Source organism: Liolophura sinensis, chromosome 6 (assembly GCF_032854445.1).
Source record: "Liolophura sinensis isolate JHLJ2023 chromosome 6, CUHK_Ljap_v2, whole genome shotgun sequence".
NCBI classification, from domain to species: Eukaryota; Metazoa; Mollusca; class Polyplacophora; order Chitonida; family Chitonidae; genus Liolophura; species Liolophura sinensis.
This window is the reverse complement of record NC_088300.1, coordinates 45,670,355-45,693,324: the sequence shown is the minus strand read 5'-3', so window position 1 is coordinate 45,693,324 and position 22,970 is coordinate 45,670,355. Positions and strand designations below refer to the sequence as shown.

The 22,970-nt window shown below is 39.4% G+C and overlaps 1 protein-coding gene across 1 annotated transcript in view; it reads left to right on the top strand.

Moving 5' to 3' along the window:
• The first annotated feature begins 1,647 nt into the window (after positions 1 to 1,647).
• The window catches only part of LOC135466378 (N-acetylglucosamine-1-phosphotransferase subunits alpha/beta-like), a 32,549-nt gene continuing 11,226 nt past the window's right edge, over positions 1,648 to 22,970 (top strand). Inside the window, exons 1-17 of the mRNA XM_064743823.1 lie at positions 1,648 to 1,773; positions 3,565 to 3,650; positions 4,082 to 4,201; positions 4,541 to 4,564; positions 6,439 to 6,638; positions 8,889 to 8,959; positions 10,898 to 11,029; positions 11,890 to 11,964; positions 12,584 to 12,655; positions 14,483 to 14,530; positions 15,152 to 15,283; positions 16,107 to 16,277; positions 16,839 to 16,962; positions 17,209 to 17,286; positions 18,403 to 18,458; positions 19,074 to 19,188; positions 22,194 to 22,405. Coding sequence (XP_064599893.1) covers positions 1,648 to 1,773; positions 3,565 to 3,650; positions 4,082 to 4,201; positions 4,541 to 4,564; positions 6,439 to 6,638; positions 8,889 to 8,959; positions 10,898 to 11,029; positions 11,890 to 11,964; positions 12,584 to 12,655; positions 14,483 to 14,530; positions 15,152 to 15,283; positions 16,107 to 16,277; positions 16,839 to 16,962; positions 17,209 to 17,286; positions 18,403 to 18,458; positions 19,074 to 19,188; positions 22,194 to 22,405 — 1,842 coding nt within the window. The remainder of the gene's footprint in view (positions 1,774 to 3,564; positions 3,651 to 4,081; positions 4,202 to 4,540; positions 4,565 to 6,438; positions 6,639 to 8,888; positions 8,960 to 10,897; positions 11,030 to 11,889; positions 11,965 to 12,583; positions 12,656 to 14,482; positions 14,531 to 15,151; positions 15,284 to 16,106; positions 16,278 to 16,838; positions 16,963 to 17,208; positions 17,287 to 18,402; positions 18,459 to 19,073; positions 19,189 to 22,193; positions 22,406 to 22,970) is intronic.

Here is a 22,970-nt window from a genome sequence, read left to right as displayed (position 1 = left end):
CTTTCTCAAAGATGTCATAGATGTGCAATAATCTTACATATAGGACAGTGATACAGTAATAGTGACATACAAAATATCATACGGCAAATTTAGATAAAATAATGTTGCACGATGGTTTGTGAAACTAGTCTCTTTGCCTTCATTAATCCTAATAATCTTCGGATAAGCACGTAAAATCTTGCTAAGGACACCGGCTGACCAGTAGCCAGTATTTCAATTTCAGCAGAATTGTCTGTAAAGGAGCTTACGAAGAATTGGCAACATAATTTGGTAAGCAGAACCTTTGGTTTTCGCAGTATTACCAAACAAAATGGAAGCGTGATTCCCAGAAGACGGACAAACCTGTACTGCACAAGTCATTTATCAAGTCCTGTATCATCACAACATGGAATATGCTGAATCATATAGCACACCTCTTTTAATTATTTGTTGGTGTTTTACACCATACTCAAGAATATTTCACTTATATGGTGGCGTCAAGCATTATGGTGGGAGGAAACCGAGCAGAGCCTGGGGGAATCCCTCGACCATCCACAGGTTGCTGGCAGACCTTCCACATACTGCCAGATTTAGCGCACCTCAGCAATGAGAGCCATGCCTACAATTCATAGGAAGTCTAAACAGGGCATGGTCCAGAGCATTTTTGAAATCGTAAATACTTTAAAAAGGTTTGGAGTTGATAAAAAAGTTTAGATATGTTATTTGCATATATCAGAATGATAGAACAGCTGTGTGAATCAAAATGTTGCCCAAACAATTCAGACTATAAATGCAACTATGAACATGACGTTAATAAATTAGGCGAAAATCTTTCATATTTGCCATGTATTGTAACGTGTCCAGTATGGAGAATGGCTTGCTATGCTTAGACTACTGACATAAATCTGGGTATTTGACTTTTCCAAATGCAGATAATGAATGCAAATGAAACAACAGTTGTACCCACATGTGCGGTTAAGTAAAGAACTAAAAATTGTGGAGACATTGGCGAGTGTCTTAATGGCTCCATGTAGTGATCTATTCAACAGCTGTATGACCTGTTTATTTGAGACTACTCTGGATTTTCACATACACTTACAACCCTGACAGCAGGCTGGCCCAGGGATCACGAAGCGATCTTTGACTTAAGTCAAAATTTCAATCAGTAAACTTGGTATATACCATTCCGTTATTTCTGCTGAAATTTGTTTTACAATAACTTATCCATAATTTATGTTGTCTTATAACATTTTTACCTTGTTACCTAAGAAATAACGATTTTAAATCCATTTGAAATTTTGACTTGAGTGTAAGATCGCTTTGTGATCGGGGCACCGCATACGTAATCGGAACTGGATTAAAGCTTTAACTTTATTGCCATTGGTAACTGACTGGAGTAGGCTGCTATATGATCAGTAGAAGGATGGCAAAGGAATTGTCTCATGTGTTCATGGACATAACCCGCCTCATGAATGGCCCTGTGTTTTGAGTATAAGCACGTGTCAGGAACGTAGCCAACGACATGTGGTTTTGTTTGTGTTGATATCTATTTTTAGAAACATCTATCCCGTCATGCACTCCGTTGTCTAATGGCTGCCTCCATGTAAACGTCAGCTGCAAGGAAGATCTTACAAACATTATGTGACAGACGTGGTTCAAAGTTGTAAAATGCAGCCAAGTCTGCAGAAGTTGCTACAAAAGCGCATCTACGATGTGCTCTCTCATAAGTATGGTCTGTGTTTGATTGTCGCTGGCTTATTCTTCTGTATCGGCAGTCTCTTCATGTTCGGCGAGGTGAGACATGTCTCGTGACGTGTGTGGATCTTATCTGAGGCTGATTGTCTGCTTTACTAGCGGTCTGTGTCAGCATGCGTGATTTTGAAAATAAGAAAGTCTGTACCTCTGTAGTCTTCACATATTTAGCCAATATACCGCAACAACAAAAAACTTAACTATCGTGATCAACATGTAGGCCCGGACAAAGCGGTCAAGGAGGGTGGAACAGGGTGGTGATGGTGGTGGTGGGAGATGGTCTTCTGAGGCAGATGTGGGGACTCTTAGTTCAAGTCTTCTAGATACCAATGCAAAGGACGGTGTGAATTTAAATCCAACATTAACCACAAAAAATAAACAAGCACGTACTGCCCCTCAAATGTAGAAAGTTCATGAAACCCATATTGCCCTTAGTTGATTGAGTAGTTTGACGTTTTATAACCAGTAGATACATAATTTCAATTAATATATAATGTCCAAGCGAAATTAAGCCAGTGGTTACATAATACAGAGTATGCATTTTCAATGGAAGTCACCTCATACCTCAGATAGGATAATATATTTGGCCTGAATAGTATTATATAGTATATGAATTCTTTATATGTGGACAGCATAGACATTGATCTGATGAATGAAGTTAATCCAACTCACACAGGCGCTTTCTTGCAGGTTTAGGTCAGGAAATTTGTGGTGTACATTATATTGTCAGTCTGTGTTAATAGAAGGTTCGGGGCCTCTATGGTTCAGTTGGTTAGCGCGCTAGCGCAGTGTAATGACCCAGGAGCGTCTCACCAATGCCGTCGCTGTGACTTCAAGTCCATCTCATGCTGGCTTCCTTTCTGGCCGTAAGTGGGAAGGTCTGCCAGCAACCTGCGGACCGTCGTGGGTTTCCCCAGGGCTCTGCCTGGTTTCCACCCACCATAATGCTGTCCACCGCCATATAAGTGAAATATTCTTGAGAATGGCATAAAACACCAATCAAATAAATAAATAAATAAATAACAGAAGGTTCCGAGTTAGCACTCTTTTTCTCACTCAAGGTAAAAAACGTCTTACTGAAGGCAACTATTTTTTCGTACATTAAATTTTCTATAAATGCTTCACAAAAAGCTAGTTAAAGTATAGAAACTATTGAAATCAAAAATTCACTATTATTGAGGTGAAGGACGTTTGTGAGCTTATTAAGTCTCTGAAGGAAAGCAGTGTCATTTGTGTATCCAGAACATGGTGAGAGATATGATCAGTTAATTAGTGTAAAAAAAAGTTACCTAACATTTTTAATAAGTCACATGATACAGAAGGACTGTTTTTACCTTAAGCGACGAAAGGGTTCACACTTGAAAGTGTTTGTCTGTCATTGCAAGGTACACATCTCCACCTGTCCACTGGTTAACCTTGAGTATGGAAAGGATTTTCAAATTATTTAAACCTGTGCATGTAGGCCTACTTGATTTGATTCAAAATGTGTGAAACCTTATTGAAAGACTAAACGAAGCTTTATACAGTGCATTGGGCTCATGTATCCTCAGTATTCAGGTTATGATTGTGTATGAGGATGAAGTACTATAGTACCGAACGGAAATAAAGTTACTTCTGTGCTACTGCACAGAGAGGCCAATGCATTATTAGTGATGATTAGTGTAGCATAAGCTTCTGGGGTTTCAAAATCACACATGCACATATAGCTCTTTTAGGTAACTGTGATACTTAACTTGTTTTTAATCCTTGCATCTATTACATCCTATTTGGTGGTCTTTGGAACTACACCAGATATACAGTGTAATTAGTATCAATGTGCTTTCCTGTTTGCAGGCTTTGATGGAATGGAGCAGAGACAAATATGCTGCTGTTTTCAATTCTTTCAGTGAGAACATTGCTGGTCGCTCTTTCCAGAATAGGTTCGTGGATAAAATGAAATACTGTTATTCCTCTTTGTTTGGGACATCTTGTCTGGTATTTATAGCCAATATACAGTTTCTCTTTTCTCACATGGTTAGTCAGTCTGATCAACAACACATACATATCTCTACTTTTTCATAAAAACGTTTTTTTTTCCTTTCATTAGTACTGTTATCTGTCCTGAAAAGAATTACATGGCTTGCAGAAAAGTACATATGCCATAAACATGAACTTTTACAAATATACTTCTTAACATTGCACTGTCAGTGCCACTCTGACTTCATGTGCTTGTTTCTTAATAGATGCATTTGTAAAAGAAGAAAGAATAATGCAAGAAAAAGATAAAAGTAAAACGTGGGTTGTTAATACATATCTGGATGACAGTGTCAATATTTCTGCATGTAAATTTTTATGCTGTGTCTGTTTGAAGGCTATGCCTCCCGGTGCCAATAGATGTGGTGTACACCTGGGTAAATGGCTCTGATCCTGAACTTTTAATGAACCTGAAACGATACAAGCTGGAACTGGAGAAAGAACTAAATGTTTCCAAGTATGTGGAGCATATCATGTTTATGTGTATTTTGAACTGGACATATTTTACAAACTGATGAGAAGCATGTCAGTTATTTGAAAAAACAAAATATGGAATAGTAAATACTATGGCACAAAAGTCTTCTTTAATGTCATTTTTTTTTGCGTAGTATTTCTAAAGTGTCTTCCTATAACTGAGACATTTTTGCTGACCATCTTTAAATTTCAGAGTATCCTTATGACTTTATTTGTAAGTCTTAAAACAAAAGGTGAAAATAACAATAGAAATTACTGTGGCTTTACAAGAATTGAATTCCAGAGATGTGTGAAAATTTCCTGCTTTTTTTTCTTATTCCAGGTCAGGACCAGGAAAAAAGAAAAAGTAAGTGGCTTCAGTGTTTTTGTGATCCCTAAAATTCATTGCAGTGAACTATTTCAAAAATTGTTCGCTGTTAAGAAAGTAACATGGTATTACATTTATTGAGGTTAAGGAAGCCAAGAAATCTAGTTTATGGCGATATTGATATTTGGACCTGTCGTACCAGCCAAGAGCACTTTGATAGTTAAGAAACAATGCATGTATGACTTTAAAGATATTTAGCAGCAAAATTAAAAAGTTTCGAGACCTTCTGCTGAGACAAGTCTGCTGTTCTACCAATAAACTGAAAGGATATTCCCTCTAGCCCAGAGGTAGACAGCACTAATATTCCACCCTGTACCCTGTTACCATGTTACACTGTTAGCCTGTACCCTGTTAGCCTGTATCCTGTTAGCCTGTACCCTGTTAGCCTGTACCCTGTACCCTGATACCCTGATACCCTGTTGCCTTGTTCCCTGTTACCCCATACCCTGTTACCTTGTACCCTGTTACCTGTACCCTGTTACCCCATACCCTGTTACCCTGTACCCTGTTACCCTGTTAGCCTGTACCCAGTTAGCTTGTACCCTGTTAGCCTGTAACCTGTACCCTGTACCTTGTTCCCTGTTGCCCTGTACCCTGTTACCCTGTTACCCTGTACCCTGTTGCCATGTACCATGTTACCCTGTACCCTGTTACCCTGTACCCTGTTACCCTGTACCCTGTTACCTTGCAACCTGCACCCTGCACCCTGTTACCCTGTACCCTTTTACACTGTACCCTTTACCCTGATATCCTGTACCCTGGTACATTCAGATCAGACTTTTGTGTGTGAGGACCATTTATTGTGCATTGTTAATCTTCAGTCTTCTCCCTCAACAAAGCACTTTTTCCAGTAAAATTTATACATACAATTATTAAAATGTGGCTAAAAATGATTTCTGTATGTCACTTAAGATGCAAGCATTCCTTATCATAGTGACTGCGTTGGTGACACTGTATTTGAAGAACTGCTTCACTTAAGAGATTGAAACAGATCCTGTGAAGTCGGCTCATCAACACCAAGTCTGATCAGATAGGTATAGATGTCATTTAGAAAGTGGATTAAGTAACAGTATTATCATTAATAGGGATTACACTTTCTGAATATAGCACAGATTCTAGTGCTGAAATTTGGCTGAGACCACTGCGGGTTTCGAACCAACGACCTCAGTCAGGCACCTAACCGCCAGCAATACATGTCAACCGTCTAGACCACTCGACCAACAGGCCTTCCACAAAACTGGAAGGTAGTTGACCGGTAGAGGTCGTTGGTTCGAAACCCGCAGTGGTCTCAGCCAAATTTCAGCACTAGAATCTGTGCTATATTCAGAAAGTGTAATCCCTATTAATGATAATACTGTTACTTAATCCACTTTCTAAATGACATCTATACCTATCTGATATATTCACCTAAGGGGAGTGACGTCGTTTGTGATCATCAGAGGGGTAATGCATGTTCGCTGTAAAGTCTACTGGTCAACTACCTTCCATTTTTGTGGAAGGCCTGTTGGTCGAGTGGTCTAGACGGTTGACATGTATTGCTGGTGGTTAGGTGCCTGACTCTGAGGTCGCTGGCTCGAAACCCGCAGTGCTCTCAGCCAAATTTCAGCACTAGAATCTGTGCTATATTCAGAAAGTGTAATCCCTATTAACGATAATACTGTTACCAAGTCTGATGACATTGTTATTCACTCTTCCCAACCTCCATACAGTGCACATACATCATGTTCATGCCTGTATACTGATATTTCTCTATTTATTTACAGATTATAGTGTGTTTGATCAGATGCATGACATGCATATCTTGAATCCCGTAAAGTGTTGTTTATTTTTGTTGATCTCTTGTGTTTTGTCAGTGAGGGGAAGTGTACGTTCTCCCAGTGTGTCCAGGTGAGATCTGTAGTGCTGGACCCTGAGCTCAGAGGGACGTACACAGTGGACACCCTGAGGAGTACGGCTGATGCATTCAGGGAGGCTGTGGAAATGTTCAAGGTGTCTTATCCTATAGACAACAAACTTAACTATACTGTGGTGACCTTCGGCACTGATCAGCAAGGTATGTCAAGTATGCTTTTCTAACATAGGGAGTTGTAGAATGTCTGTTGATTGGTATAACAATATTTTTGTAATATAGCAAAGTGTAATACCAGTACCATCTTTGAAGCAGCAGCTTAACACCTGTTCATCTCATCACTATAGCGTGTAAGTAATCATGACATTACGTGTACTGGCACTTACAGTGCTTCTGGGACAACCTCAGGATTGCAAATTATCAAGCCTGGAGCAGTTGATTTCTGATGGCTGTAGCAAATTTTTCTTCATCTGAAAACTGGCTTCTTTGAAGTGTATCAATCAAATGAAAAAAAATCAATAATTCAAACATTTGCATGCTATGTCAGTGCTCTAAACACCTGATAGTTTCTTCCAAAAGGGCTCTTTATAAAGAATATAATAAGCAAAAACCAAACTGACAGAAAGTAAAGTTAAAAATTGAAGTGAAAGACAGCACCTGACTAATGTTTATGTCCACTGAAAGACAACCACTCAGAGTATCTTAAATTGGCATTAAGTATTTTTTAAGACTTTTTTCAACCCAGTAAAAGTTTAGTGAAACTTCATCTTGACACAGCTTCAGCATGTCTCCATTATCGAGAGCAAGGCGATGTAACGTTTTACTCTAGTTTCTAACGTCAAAGGTATTTCCCTGTCTAATAATAGTCTGAGTCCTAGCCTATGGCAGTTTAAAGTTGTGGACTTGGCCGATGAGGGAACAAGTGAAAAATAGCTTTCTCGGAAATTTGAGAAAGAGATTGGTCATGAGATAAAAGAAAGAAGGATATTTCTTCCACTGCTTGATCTGTTTATACGGTAGGCCTACTATATCGTTTATACAGTGTAGGAGTAGCCGGCAGATGCATTTCTGGGGTATGCAGGTCGTAGCCTCTGGAGGGGCTGTTCTGGTACCGGTAATGTTTACAGAATTACAATAGGATTGTTGTACAAATGGATTCGTGCTCAGTTCTGACACAAATGGAAATAAATCTAAGCACTACTGATTCTAATCTAGGTATTCGAGGAGCTATTTTTTTTTTTTTTGCTTCGGTTTAATTGTAGTTATCCCGGACGTCAGAGAAAGCACCTCAGTTTAAACATGGTGTCTCACTGATTTTACTGTATTTTATAAAAGAAAACAGAAGAAAACATTTCTTGTATGTGAGAAAGACAAGAGGCAAAATCTAAATTCTTCAGTTCTGATAAATTCAGAGAAAAAAATGATATCATAAGATTTAATGAATTTTAAGCGTTGTCTGGTGAGATGTCGTCTTCTCATCTCCACAATCCTTCGGAATTCCTACTGAATTTTTCACTGACTCTGATATTTGTTATTTAGCAACTGCAAGCTGACTAAACGCTAACATGAGCAAGAAAAAATGTATTTGTGTAATTTGAACAGCGTGTTTAAGTAGGCCTAAGGTCTACTGAGGAGATGAATGCGGTTAGCACTGAGAGGGTAAGCCGCTGTCTCACATAATTTGTGTGATATTCTCGTTGAATGTGACATGGCTTGTAAATCAACTGATTTTACGTCTCTTGGTAAATAATACAGTCGTGTCCCACAACACTGAGTGAAATGGCCCTTCAGCTGCACGTAAATAAATGGTTGTAAGCCATCTCAAAGTGATGTCATATATGCAGTAGTGCTGTGTTATCATGTCACATCATGGAGTTAATGGGTAATGGCTACGTCACAGTATAGGCCCTGCAGTTAGATAGCAAAGTGTTTGATTGGCTAAAATTCTCAAGATGGCTGCCTCAGTTCACACCAGACATTTGTGCAGTATTGTCATTTTGTTCTACATGTTACTCTGTGAAATCTCATTAAAATGATAAGGTATGATGCTTTTTAGGAAGTTTGACGGTCCTGCTTTCGATTGAAATTTGTTTTAGCCAGGTGCTGTCTTGTCCTTTAAAGTTTGATTATTTTGTAATCTAAATCAATTTGCTCTTCTGAATTCTGTGTGTAATTTCGTGCGTAATCAAATAAATAAATAAACATTTAATAAATTAAGCGTGTACACATAACTTTGGGGGACATGTCAGATTACACACCATTGGTGTTCGTGGTTCAGTTAATTGTTTTCTATAATTTTATGTTGGAATATTTATTCAGTATGGTTCATTGAAGTTCCTACTAAACCTTCAATCGATTGAAATGTGGATGATTCAGTGTTTGTAATGTATGTTTGATGTATATGTGCCTATTTAAAATGATCATTTTTAACGGTTTTTTCATGGGCTATTCCAGTGATGAAGGTTGCCAACCTCAGCTATATTGTGATAGATGGCCAGAACCACACCATCAACAAGGCCTATATTGTACGTACCTAGATGATTTTTATCTCCGTCTACTGGCCGGTTTTACCCTGACTCGACAACCACAGCCACATGAATGTACATTCACCTGGGCCTGATTCAATAAAACTGTTTCTGACTTGTGCAAACTATAAAGACTTTTCACATTGCTTAGTGGGTTTTCCCAGGGCTGTGCTGGGTTTCCTCCCACCAAAATGCTGGCCGCCGTTGCATAAGTGTAATATTCTTGAGTACGGCATAAGGCATCAACCCAATAAATAAATAAATAAATAAATAAATAAATAAATCACAATGCGTAGATTTCCGTACTGGAAGTTAAAACGTTTAGACATCTGGGTTTACGTTGATGAGATGGTCAGAATTCTGGTTTCCAAGCTATAAAAATAAGTTCTAACATTACGCTACAAATTTAGACTTGTCAAAACTAGCTTAGTTGCATCAGCCCCATATAGTCAACATGTTGTAAATCTATTGCTTATCATTCAATACAGTGTGTCTATAGTGAGAAACTCATGTCAGTGAAACGCAGAAGGTTACACCAGTAATGATATACGTTGGTGCTTGTACTGAGGCTTGGTCCAGAATTTACCGATAGAAGATATAATCCGTGAAAAATCTGCAAAATATTTTTGGTTAAATCAAACTGGTTGAAAAGCCACATTGAAACATTTGCCACAGACAGATAAATGACAGTATTCTGGAATGAAATATGAGATAGACTTTAAATTAATTGTGTCTTATTGTCAATTCATCCTTCTATTTTGCATTCCAGTCTCCAGGTTTAAACATATTGCTGCTGCAGTAGGGCTGCAATATTGCCAGTGTGGCAATATTTCCTGTTTTCTCCACATCTGTGTTCTTGGAATAGGGTGTCTCAAAGTTACTGGGAGATACTCTTTATGAATCTAGCCTAGCGATTCAAGTGTGTTTGTACAGCTGGTGCGTTAGTGTGTTACAGACAAGTGACTGGACAGTGGAACGCAGCATTCTGCTCCATGACACCATCATCATTCAGCTACGTTTCCCCTCACAAGTGTTTGTCAGTGTTTGTTAAGCTGGTGTGTTTGTGTGTTACAGACAGTGGAACGCAGCGTTCTGCTCCATGACACCATCATCATTCAGCTACTTTTCCCCTCACAAGTGTTTGTCAGTGTTTGTTCAGCTGGTGTGTTTGTGTGTTACAGACAGTGGAACGCAGCGTTCTGCTCCATGACACCATCATCATTCAGCTACGTTTCCCCTCACAAGTGTTTGTCGGTGTTTGTTCAGCTGGTGTGTTTGTGTGTTACAGACAGTGGAACGCAGCGTTCTGCTCCATGACACCATCATCATTCAGCTACGTTTCCCCTCACAAGTGTTTGTCAGTGTTTGTTCAGCTGGTGTGTTTGTGTGTTACAGACAGTGGAACGCAGCGTTCTGCTCCATGACACCATCATCATTCAGCTACGTTTCCCCTCACAAGTGTTTGTCAGTGTTTGTTCAGCTGGTGTGTTTGTGTGTAACAGACAGTGGAACGCAGCATTCTGCTCCATGACACCATCATCATTCAGCTACATTTCCCCTCACAAGTGTTTGTCAGTGTTTGTTCAGCTGGTGTGTTTGTGTGTTACAGATAGTGGAACACAGTGTTCTGCTCCATGACACCATCATCATTCAGCTACGTTTCCCCTCACAAGTGTTTGTCAGTGTTTGTTCAGCTGGTGTGTTTGTGTGTAACAGACAGTGGAACACAGCTTTCTGCTCCATGACACCATCATCATGTCAGGTTTCCCCCACAAGTGTGTGTTAGTGTTTGTACAGCTGGTGTGTTAGTGTGTTACAGACAAGTGACTGGACAGTGGAACACAGCGTTCTGCTCCATGACACCATCATCATTCAGCTACGTTTCCCCTCACAAGTGTTTGTCAGTGTTTGTTCAGCTGGTGTGTTTGTGTGTTACAGACAAGTGACTGGACAGTGGAACACAGCGTTCTGCTCCATGACACCATCATCATGTCAGGTTTCCCCCACAAGTACACACCACAGAGGTTGAAAGACAGCATACCTGAGAAGTACAGGAAAGGAATATCCAAGGTGAGTTACACTCTGGGGAATAATTTTGTATATTAGTGTATGTATGTAGACACACCTGTCACAGGTATTTATTGTGTCCAGTTCTGCCTTCCGGAGTAAAAGCCTTACATCCTATCAGTAATCACGCATCAGACAAAATACTCCTGTTTTCATTGGACAGTAGTGTCACATGGGGGACGTGTATATTCCTGTATCCTGCGGCCCATAGCATATATGCATCTGTTGATTAGGTTGTCTACCATTTTTCGGCTGTGAACATTATGAGAGCACTGAAATATTGCCTGTGCATCCGACATTTATGCTGACTTAATGGGTCTTTTGCAGGATAAATCCGTCACACTGAGTTATATGGTGTCAGTAATCCATTTTGTCCATCTTCACCTCACAGTTTTGTTCAAATCTCTCCATACTGTCACAGTAACTTTGCAACAACAACTTGGTATGGCTTACAATGATATGATCATTTCAATTGAGAAGGCTGTTTATCACTTGGTTCTGGAGTCTATTAGTCAGACCTTATGTGGCTACTGTATACACGTAATTAGTGCTAATTTAGTAAACGCAATGCATTTAGAGAGGACTGGTTTCAATTTTTGGAGGTCTATCTAGCCAGGCAATCTAGTCTTCACAACACAGACATTCACAACATCTGGACTTCATCATTGAACTTGTTTGTTCAAAGTACATGCTGACCCCGTAGGTCTTGTGGCAATAAGATCATCACTTTGCAAGAGATGGAGGTTTTCCATGACATGACATATCCATTTTCCTACACAAACAAACTTCATGCTCATGTGATATAATCTTGAATAAGGCAGACAAAAGCAATTACAGGAATGCATGAATGCATTTATTTCCAGATTGATCTTCATGAGGATAAGGGCCTTGCAGTTCTCTATGTACCAGTGCGAGCCGACTTTGATGCCTTACTAGAGGTACTGACATGTTGTACATTTTGTGGGTTTCTTTTGATAGTTTTCTTCTCATGTCTGTGTAAGTACATCATCATTTTACCTATTTGTGGTGAAAAATGTAATAAATTTAAGAATGTTGTATTACATTCAGTGTGACTATGTCCATACCCTTTTTTAATGAATGGATGGTGATAAATTTTACCATGTCACAGAAAAGTGTCTTCAGATACACCCATCCAAAAAGTGGGGATTTAAAGTTGTAAATTTTTGTTCTGAAACTCTAGGTTCTGTGTTCTGGTTTTATGTGTGTTGGTTTGTGTGTGTAGTTTATCTGTATTGGTAGGGACTCTGTGGCCAGGTGATTAGCACAGCATAATCACTCAGTATCAAGCCTCTCACCAGTACAGTCCAACTCATGGTGGCTTCCTCTAGGTCTTACATGGGAATATCAGCCAGCATCCTGAAGATCGTCATGGGTTGGCCATCCTCACAAATGAAATCTTTCTGCGTTCGGCTCCTATTAAATAAATAAATACATAATAAATATACAGTCTGTATTTGTCTAGCTTTGCTGGTTTTAGCTTTATCTGTGTGCGGTGTATCTGTACTGGTTTATTTGGGTGCCCATTTATGTTGACAGCTAACAAACCTGACTCTTGAAGGGAAGTCACCAACCATGAATGCCGCTAACCTGATATGGGATATGTCTGAGGTAGGATTTACATTGCACCAGTAGTCTTCATGTCTGACCTGTAATACCGTGATTACATGTTAGGCACAGATGCTTCAGTCTGTACGACTACAAATATTCTTCAACCTTTTTTGCATGTTTGCAGCGCATCTATGCAAACATATTGTGAAGACAGTATTCTTTGTTGACTGATGAAATTGTACTTTTTGCGAAGTCCTGAAACAGATCTATTCAACCATTGTAGTTTTGTCTCCAAAATCAAATTACAAATGTACATAATTGCACTAAAAGTTTTATATGCAAAAAGGTTGAGGAATAAGGGTACCCACTACTCGGAAACAGTGTATTGTTTGTAGTAAGAAGCATTGCTATGTTGTTGTTTTCTGTTATATGTCACTTCTTCTGAAAAATTGTTCTAGGGAAACAAAGTAGATCACAAGCACTGCCACCATGGCCTCTGTGGCCTAGTGGTTAACATGCTAATGTGACACAGGAGCCTCTCCTTAATGCAATTACTGCTAGTTCAAATCCAGGTCATGCTGGATTCTTCTCCCGTTGTACGTGCAAAGGTCTGTCAGCAACCTGCGGATGATTGTTCGTTTTCTTCCCACCATAATGCTGGCTGAAACCAGCTTGTGTAGGCAAAAAATGTTTAGTGATCATACCCATTGTGTGCTCATATCCATTGTGCACTCATACCCTTTGTGTGCTCATACGCATTGTGTGCTCATACGCATTGTGTGCTCATACGCATTGTGTGCTCATACACATTGTGTGCTCATGCCCTTTGTGCGGTCATACCCATTGTGTGCTCATACGCATTGTGTGCTCATACCCATTGTGGGCTCATACCCGTTGTGTGCTCATACCCGTTGTGTGCTCATACCCGTTGTGTGTTCATACCCGTTGTGTGTTCATACCCATTGTGTGCTCATACGCATTGTGCGCTCATACGCATTGTGCGCTCATACCCATTGTGTGCTCATATTGTGTGCTAATACCCATTGTGTGCTAATACCCATTGTGTGCTCATATCCATTGTGCGCTCATACCCATTGTGCGCTCATACCCATTGTGTGCTCATACCCATTGTGCGCTCATACCCATTGTGTGCTCGTATTGTGTGCTCATACCCATTGTGTGCTCATACCCGTTGTGTGTTCATACCCGTTGTGTGTTCATACCCGTTGTGTGCTCATACCCGTTGTGTGCTCATACCTGATGTGTGCTCATACCCATTGTGTGCTCATACCCTTTGTGTGCTCATACCCATTGTGTGCTCATACCCATTGTGCGCTCATACCCATTGTGCGCTCATACGCATTGTGCGCTCCTACCCTTTGTGCGCTCATACCCGTTGTGTGCTCATACCCGTTGTGTGCTCATACCCGTTGTGTGCTCATACACATTGTGCGCTCATACCCATTGTGTGCTCATACCCGTTGTGTGCTCATACCCGTTGTGTGCTCATACCCGTTGTGTGCTCATACCCGTTGTGTGCTCATACACATTGTGTGCGCATACACATTGTGCTCATACCCTTTGTGTGCTCATACCCGTTGTGTGCTCATACCCGTTGTGTGCTCATACCCATTGTGTGCGCATACACATTTTGTGCTCATACCCATTGTGTGCTCTGGTACAAATATTACCTGTCAGAAACTCTTCACTGAACATTTTGTCTGCTGAATTAAGTATTGCTGAGCTTCTCTTAAATGACATGTATTGCTTTAGCTGTGTATGGTGTTGAGTGCATGCTTTTATTTGATTCGTGTTACTATGAACAGCATTCATAAAACATGATTATACACCTGAATATAGTAATGACTTCTGGTTCTTGATTTTCAGTCAATACATGGTGATGTTGCCAGCGCTAGCCGATTTGAGGACAATGAGGTAGGACGAAATATCAGTCAGCATATCAAGTTGAATAATATTTTGTACTGAATTGTTTTAATGTTTGAAAAGGTGAATTAATTTAGTGGGAATAAGACTTGAACAGTGTAATTTTATATGAACTTTCTCTTTTTTTTGTACGTGTACTTTAATTTTATAACATTCATCAAATTAGCATGCTGAAAGAATGGCATTTCTGTAAGATCAATTAATTACAATTAGGATTGTAATGTGTTACATTTGAGAAGCTGCATTTCTCTTAGATCTATTTAGTTAACCCGCAGAGCCATATCTACAATAAAAAAAGGTTCTGGTCCCAAACTTTAAAGGTAACTTTGTAAATCTGCATAAAGAAATTTAATATAATGTAAAAATTATGCTTTCTGAGAGTTTTTAAATCTGAACGAAAGAAATGTGTATGAAAACCTTGTATAGGTAAACCATCATACTTTTGGGCTATTTACTTGTTACTTTTAATACAGCTTGATTAGTTTGGGTGCCCAAATGTTAACATGAACTGAAAACGCTCTAGATGTGACCTGTATAACTTGATATCCTGAAGGAAGTACAAGTCATTCCTTTGAAAAGTTTCCTCACTTTGTACACTGTGATATTTCAAAGGAACTGCGCTACTCGATCCGCTCACTGGAGAGGTTTGCACCGTGGATACGTCACGTCTATATCGTCACCAATGGGCAGATCCCGTCCTGGCTGAACATGGATCACCCTCGGGTTACCATTGTCACACATCAGGTGAGGGAACAGCTCTAGTCAGCTTGGGGCCTAAACGGTTTGAGGCTGAGAGCTAACAATGAATAAGTGTACATGACTGGTTGACTTGTGAATGTTGAAAAGAAAGACACTAGACCAGTTGAATGTATTCATCGTTAAAGTATCCCACATGAAGTTGTATTTGTTCATACTTTTATTTATGTGATGTTGCAGATCTGAGATGTAGCAGTTTATAGTAAGCAAAATCATGCACACTGAGAAAATAAGAAGCGCTGCTATGTTATCAATTTTAACCAGTCAGCAACGAGTTATTTCTATTACCCAAGGATGCAGCTGTTTCGGCTTATATAACCCAAGCCTTAATTGGCCGTTAGCCATATGTGCATGGGATACGAGTTATGCAAAATCGTAACAATTCCTTATTAGAAATTGATTTATAGAAATACCAATCAGGTCAGAAAAAAATGTCCTTGAATATTTAGATCAATTTCCCATCCTTCTTCCTCAGTAACTTAGGTTCTATTATTTGTTGTCTCTTCTTAAACCGCAATCAAATAAATGAATAAATCACATTTGGTAAATCTCATTTGCAAGTGGATGACATTTGAGCATGTTAAGTCCTGTTGAATGTTCTTTTTCTCATATTAATTTTGTCAGTATGCCTTTGTACTGATATTAATTTTCCTTCTGAGCATGTAGTACACATACATAGGTGTATTCCTGTAATGTTAGTTAGAAGTTCAATATCCTGACACATTGTTTGCTATTGACAGATTTGTCTGTTAACACGTTTACCCTGTACACAATGTGTTGACTGGTTACCTCTTGCTTGGTGTTATGTCAGGAGATCTTTGTGAACCAGAGTCACCTGCCCAGTTTTAGCTCACCTGCCATAGAGAGTCACATCCACAGAATACCTGGCCTCTCCGACAAGTTCATCTACCTCAACGATGATGTCATGTTTGGTAAAGAGGTCTGGCCGGATGATTTTTACACACACTCTCGAGGACAAAAGGCAAGACTTTCTACATGTAGTCACAAAAAACAGTGTTAACTTTGATTTTTGAAACCTCTGAAGTTTAGGTGTAGTATTGTTTCTTAAAGGGTTGAAGTATTTTTGAAAATTATAGATATGTGTATGGTTTATCAGATTTTGTATTTAGACAAATCAACATGTAGGTCTTTTGGTACCTTTTTTGAGCAGCTGCCCAACAAAGTAATTAATGTAGTGAAATAGGAGCTACGGTCAGTGCAGATGTACCAGACTGCTGGTGCAGGTAGCTGTTAACTGCCATCTGATACATCCCCTGAACATGTACATGTAGTTTTGACAGGTACCATAATGCTGGCCACCATTATATATATATGAAATATTCTTGGCTAGGCATAAAATTCCATTCAAATAAATAAGTAAATTGAATAGGGTAATGCACAACAGTCGAACAAATAAATGCGTAATGTGGTAGTATTTGCCTCTGGTGCTGGTATGTCATATTGTGTTTCTGTGTTTCTAGACAAATAACAGCATTTGTTTATACGGTACTTTAACAGTTGTATTGTGGTATTTTTCTGAAAGGTTTACCTGAGTTGGCCTGTACCCAACTGTCAGGAGGGTTGTCCGTCTAACTGGATTCGGGATGGCTACTGTGATAAAGCTTGTAACAACTCGCAGTGTGACTGGGATGGTGGTGATTGTGAAGGTAAGCAGTACATGTACACATGCTTTCTGCGGCCATCAGAGTCTAATTTTGCGGAAATATGTTACATTACTTGTGAGATACATATTTTTGTACATGTACATAATAGGGTTATTTTAAACTGACACTTTCTCAAGTTGTTTATTATTTTTTCAAGTTACATGCACTGAGATTTGTTAAGATATTTTCCACCAGTACATACACCAAGGTAGTAAGTTTTTTGTTCATCCTGACGAGTTTTTGTTTCAGGATCAAAAACTGGGGGCGGTCAGGGCGGTGGGAATGGTGGCTTCTACTTCAACAACAACAAGCAGGACTCTTCCAAATGTAAGCAGGCATTAGTATACATTATGTTTACCTCCTGGCTCCTTCAGTTAAAGTCATCTTTTCACCACATCTTACCTGCACCGAACATCTCATCTGTTTGAGTCCAGTTCGAAGGAGCTCGGCTGCTGCTCTAAAGGAAGAGACCTCTAAAAATCGATGTGGGTATCACTACACAAACCACTTAAAACTATGCATAAATATACTTTTACTTATTTTTTTCTAGATTTTTGTAAAAAGAGTTAAAGTCATTCAAACATTTGAACCTAGACATCATAGGAAGATTATCTAACTCTGATCACCACACTGGATGCTGGAATAACTTTTTTTTTACCCACGAGTAAAAGATTGCTGAAATAATGTTCCCAAAAAATTCTTGCTTACTGGTGAACATCAGAAAAAAGGTGATGTGACATCAGAGTTCCTAGATACCTCCTCTGTGGCTCATCAAGCCCACCATAGTATTTAAATATTTGAATGCCTTTCAGCACTTATTTTTAAAAACAATCTGAAAAAATAAATAAAAGTATTTTACACATAGCTTTAAGTTGTCTGTATGATGAACTTATGTCATCTTTCAGCTTTCTTATACTTTAAGTCAGAAGCTTTATCTAGTAATGTTGGCTGGGTTAGTCTAGTTTATTGCTTGAGTGAAATGTTCTTGAGATCGATGTTGAACACCCACTGAGTGAAATTGCACTCTTAGTATGAAAGTAACCTGTCATTAATATGGAAAAATGGGTGTACCTGCTGGACAGAAAAAGCTAAACTTTTTCAAATATTTGCTTTTACTTTGAAACAAAGATATGCAGTTGTGTGATTTTGAAATGTATGTCTTATCAGACTTGAGGGCCTCCCCGGCTCAGTTGGCACCACCAGTGTGGTCGCTGTGAGTTCAAGTCCAGCTCATGCCGGCTTCCTCTCCGGCTGTTCGCGAGAAGGTCTGCCAGCAACCTGTGGATGGTTGTGGGTTTCCCCTGGGCTATGCCTGGTTTCCACCCCCCATAATCCTGGCTGCTGTCGTATAAGTGAAATATTCTTGAGTATGGCGTGAACACCAATCAGATAAATAAATAAATAAATCTTATCAGACTTTGTTGTTCTCTACTTTGTGATCAGTGTACTGTGCTAGTGGATGTGCCAATAACTGGATAGCTGACAAATACTGTGATCAGGTGAGATTTAATCCCTGGATGGAATTTTTAATGGCAAGATTATAACTGGAAATTGTTCTGATTAAATGTTAAGTCATACTTTTGCTTACATTGCACCAGGGTATTTCATACTGCACTGCGTGCAAAACTTTCAGTTAAAATTCCCAAGACTTGGATATAAGTCTTGGATACAATCTATGGATATAAGTTTTAAAAGGCTGCATATTTAACTGCAGATCTAGCTTATCTATGTGCCATAAATGCTTAAAAAATTGCGTTTACTACTAGTATGTTTGTTAGTTTTCATTCATTATGCCATATAGTAATACTGACACCAGCCTTCTTGCAACAGGCATAGGTTTTGCACTGGTCAGATGTGACTTTACTAATAGGAGGTTTGACAGATACCTTCCAGGCCACCTGACTGCCATTGTACATTTACAAGTAAAATAAATAATATAGATTACTGAATAATTAGATACGTGATATTTGGTAATTGAGTAGATAAATACAATGATGGATAATAATAACATATGGTATATGTTACTGAATGTGAGTCAGATTACTTCGTATCTTAAAAGTGCTCTGTTTTAAAACTATACATGGACATTGAGCTGATTTAGTCTTTGTTTGCAGTCATGTAATGTCCAGAACTGTGGCTTTGATGCGGCAGACTGTGGTACTGAGAACTTCCACCAACTCTACGGGATACAGTTTGAAGCTGATAAGAAAGAGTACTTTATCCCTCAAGGTAAGAAGTACTCTGTTTTACCCAAAGTTAGGTAAGTCAAAATGCGCTTTCAGAAACACATAATAGTCTTGAAATGATTGTTTTGATGCCAACACTTGAATTTTTCTGATAAGGAATTAATCATGCTTCACAAAAATATTCTGATGTGACCCTCTGAGGTGGATAATTCCATCAAATATTCTGCTGTGACCCTCTAAGGTGGATATTCCATCAGATATTCTGATGTGACCCTCTGAGGTGGATGATTCCATCAAATATTCTGATGTGACCCTCTGAGGTGGATGATTCCATCAAATATTCTGATGTGACCCTCTAAGGTGGATATTCCATCAGATATTCTGATGTGACCCTCTGAGGTGGATGATTCCATCAAATATTCTGATGTGACCCTCTGAGGTGGATGATTCCATCAAATATTCTGATGTGACGCTCTAAGGTGGATATTCCATCAGATATTCTGATGTGACCCTCTGAGGTGGATGATTCCATCAGATATTCTGATGTGACCCTCTGAGGTGGATGATTCCATCAGATATTCTGATGTGACCCTCTGAGGTGGATGATTCCATCAGATATTCTGATGTGACCCTCTGAGGTGGATGATTCCATCAGATATTCTGATGTGACCCTCTGAGGTGGATGATTCCATCAGATATTCTGATGTGACACTCTAAGGTGGATATTCCATCAGATATTCTGATGTGACCCTCTGAGGTGGATGATTCCATCAGATATTCTGATGTGACCCTCTGAGGTGGATGATTCCATCAGATATTCTGATGTGACCCTCTGAGGTGGATGATTCCATCAGATATTCTGATGTGGCCCTCTGAGGTGGATATTCCATCAGATATTCTGATGTGATGCTCTAAGGTGGATGATTCCATCAGATATTCTGATGTGACCCTCTGAGGTGGATGATTCCATCAGATATTCTGATGTGACCCTCTGAGGTGGATGATTCCATCAGATATTCTGCTGTGACCCTCTGAGGTGGATATTCCATCAGATATTCTGCTGTGACCCTCTGAGGTGGATGATTCCATTAGATATTCTGATGTGACGCTCTAAGGTGGATATTCCATCAGATATTCTGATGTGATGCTCTAAGGTGGATATTCCATCAGATATTCTGCTGTGACGCTCTAAGGTGGATATTCCATCAGATATTCTGCTGTGACCCTCTAAGGTGGATGATTCCATCAGATATTCTGCTGTGACCCTGTGAGGTGGATGATTCCATCAGATATTCTGCTGTGACCCTCTAAGGTGGATGATTCCATCAGATATTCTGTTGTGACCCTCTAAGGTGGATGATTCCATCAGATATTCTGATGTGACCCTCTAAGGTGGATATTCCATCAGATATTCTGCTGTGACGCTCTAAGGTGGATATTCCATCAGATATTCTGATGTGACCCTCTAAGGTAGATGATTCCATCAGATATTCTGATGTCACCCTCTGAGGTGGATGATTCCATCAGATATTCTGCTGTGACCGTCTAAGGTGGATGATTCCATCAGATATTCTGCTGTGACCCTCTAAGGTGGATGATTCCATCAGATATTCTGATGTGACCCTCTAAGGTGGATGATTCCATCAGATATTCAGATGTGACCCTCTAAGGTGGATGATTCCATTAGATATTCTGCTGTGACCCTCTGAGGTGGATATTCCATCAGATATTCTGCTGTGACCCTCTGAGGTGGATATTCCATCAGATATTCTGCTGTGACCCTCTGAGGTGGATGATTCCATCAGATATTCTGCTGTGACCCTCTAAGGTGGATGATTCCATCAGATATTCTGATGTGACGCTCTAAAGTGGATATTCCATCAGATATTCTGCTGTGACCCTCTAAGGTGGATGATTCCATCAGATATTCTGCTGTGACCCTCTGAGGTGGATATTCCATCAGATATTCTGCTGTGACACTCTAAGGTGGATATTCCATCAGATATTCTCCTGTGACCCTCTAAGGTGGATGATTCCTTCAGATATTCTGATGTGACGCTCTAAGGTGGATGATTCCATCAGATATTCTGATGTGACCCTCTGAGGTAGATGATTCCATCAGATATTCTGTTGTGACACTCTAAGGTGGATGATTCCATCAGATATTCTGCTGTGACCCTCTGAGGTGGATATTCCATCAGATATTCTGTTGTGACACTCTAAGGTGGATATTCCATCAGATATTCTGCTGTGACCCTCTAAGGTGGATAATTCCATCAGAATCAAGCAAAATGTATCACTTGTGAAATACAGTATACTTAGTTATGGCATTTATTAATCATCCTTTTTTGTCCTTGTTGGCAATAAGCCGTTACGAGGCTCCTAATGTTGCCTTTACTTTGGAGATAACTTGCCATTACATTGGAGATAACTTGCCATTACATTGGAGATAACTTGCCATTGTTTTGGAGATAACTTGCCATTACTTTGGGATAACTTGCCATTACATTGGAGATAACTTGCCATTACTTTGGAGATAACTTGCCATTACATTGGAGATAACTTGCCATTACTTTGGGATAACTTGCCATTACATTGGAGATAACTTGCCATTACTTTGGAGATAACTTGCCATTACTTTGGAGATAACTTGCCATTACATTGGGGATAACTTGCCATTACTTTGGAGATCACTTGCCATTACTTTGTAGATAATTTGTCTTCCACCACTCTGTGCAGGGAAAACCTGTGCGTCACAAAACTGTCAGTGACTCATCAATTATGGTGGTTTACTCTATGTATTTTGTCCAAAAAAACAAAAATGACATTAACTGTTTACCAATAGGTGAATTTTTATGTTTATGGAGGTAAATGCTAGATGGTCAGTGATTGAAGTACATATATTGAAATATAAATGTCACCTAAAGATATCCCAGCAATGGCATTCAGATATATGCCTTATTTGGCTGCCCGCAAATATAAGTTTTTTACTGACTGCCAGGGTTTAGTAAACAGGTTTGCTAACATGTTATATCTGGGCTGTTGTAGGAGAGTTTGTATTCTTCTTGAACTTGAGCAGCTTGTTGGTAGACGATGCTGTGATAACGCAGGCCAGCTACAACCAGTCTGAGGCACTGCGTACTGCCGCGGTGGCCATCAAGTTCAAAGTGATGACTGTGGTCCTACACGAGAACCACAACAAAACCAGGCTGTCCTTCCACCTGAAGGGTAACAGAGGAGATGAAACCAGTATGTTCGAGGTAGGACTTGGTCTGGATAAAAAACATAATGCAAACATCAGTTGTAAGTGATGAAAGTCTAGAGATAAATGTCACTAAATATATTGATAGTAGTGAAACATTTAAAATACCACTAACAATACTAATGACAATACCATTACCACAGTGCATTAACAGGAGTGTATATTTTTCCTAAATAAGGACAATGAATTGCATGATTTTAAATAAGTGTTTTCAGTCAAAAAACACTTAAATTTGTCTAAATTTGCCTGATGGATCCAGTTGAAGAGTAGGTCTGGCATCATACATGTACATGCAAATAGAAAAAAACCCACATTTAAGATATTCCAAGTGAAAAACTGCAACAACCTAAAAAATTAGTCCCATGGAGCTACTTAGCCTGTATAACTCTAAGTTTAAGTGAGGCCAAAGTGCAGTACAAAGTGCAGTACATTGCAGAAGCTCTCTGGTGGTATGTGGGAAGGTCCACCAGCAACCTGCAGCTGGTCGTGGGTTTTCACCAGGTTTTCTGCCCAGGCTGCTATTACCATGATGCTGGCCACTGTCATATAAGTGAAATATTCAT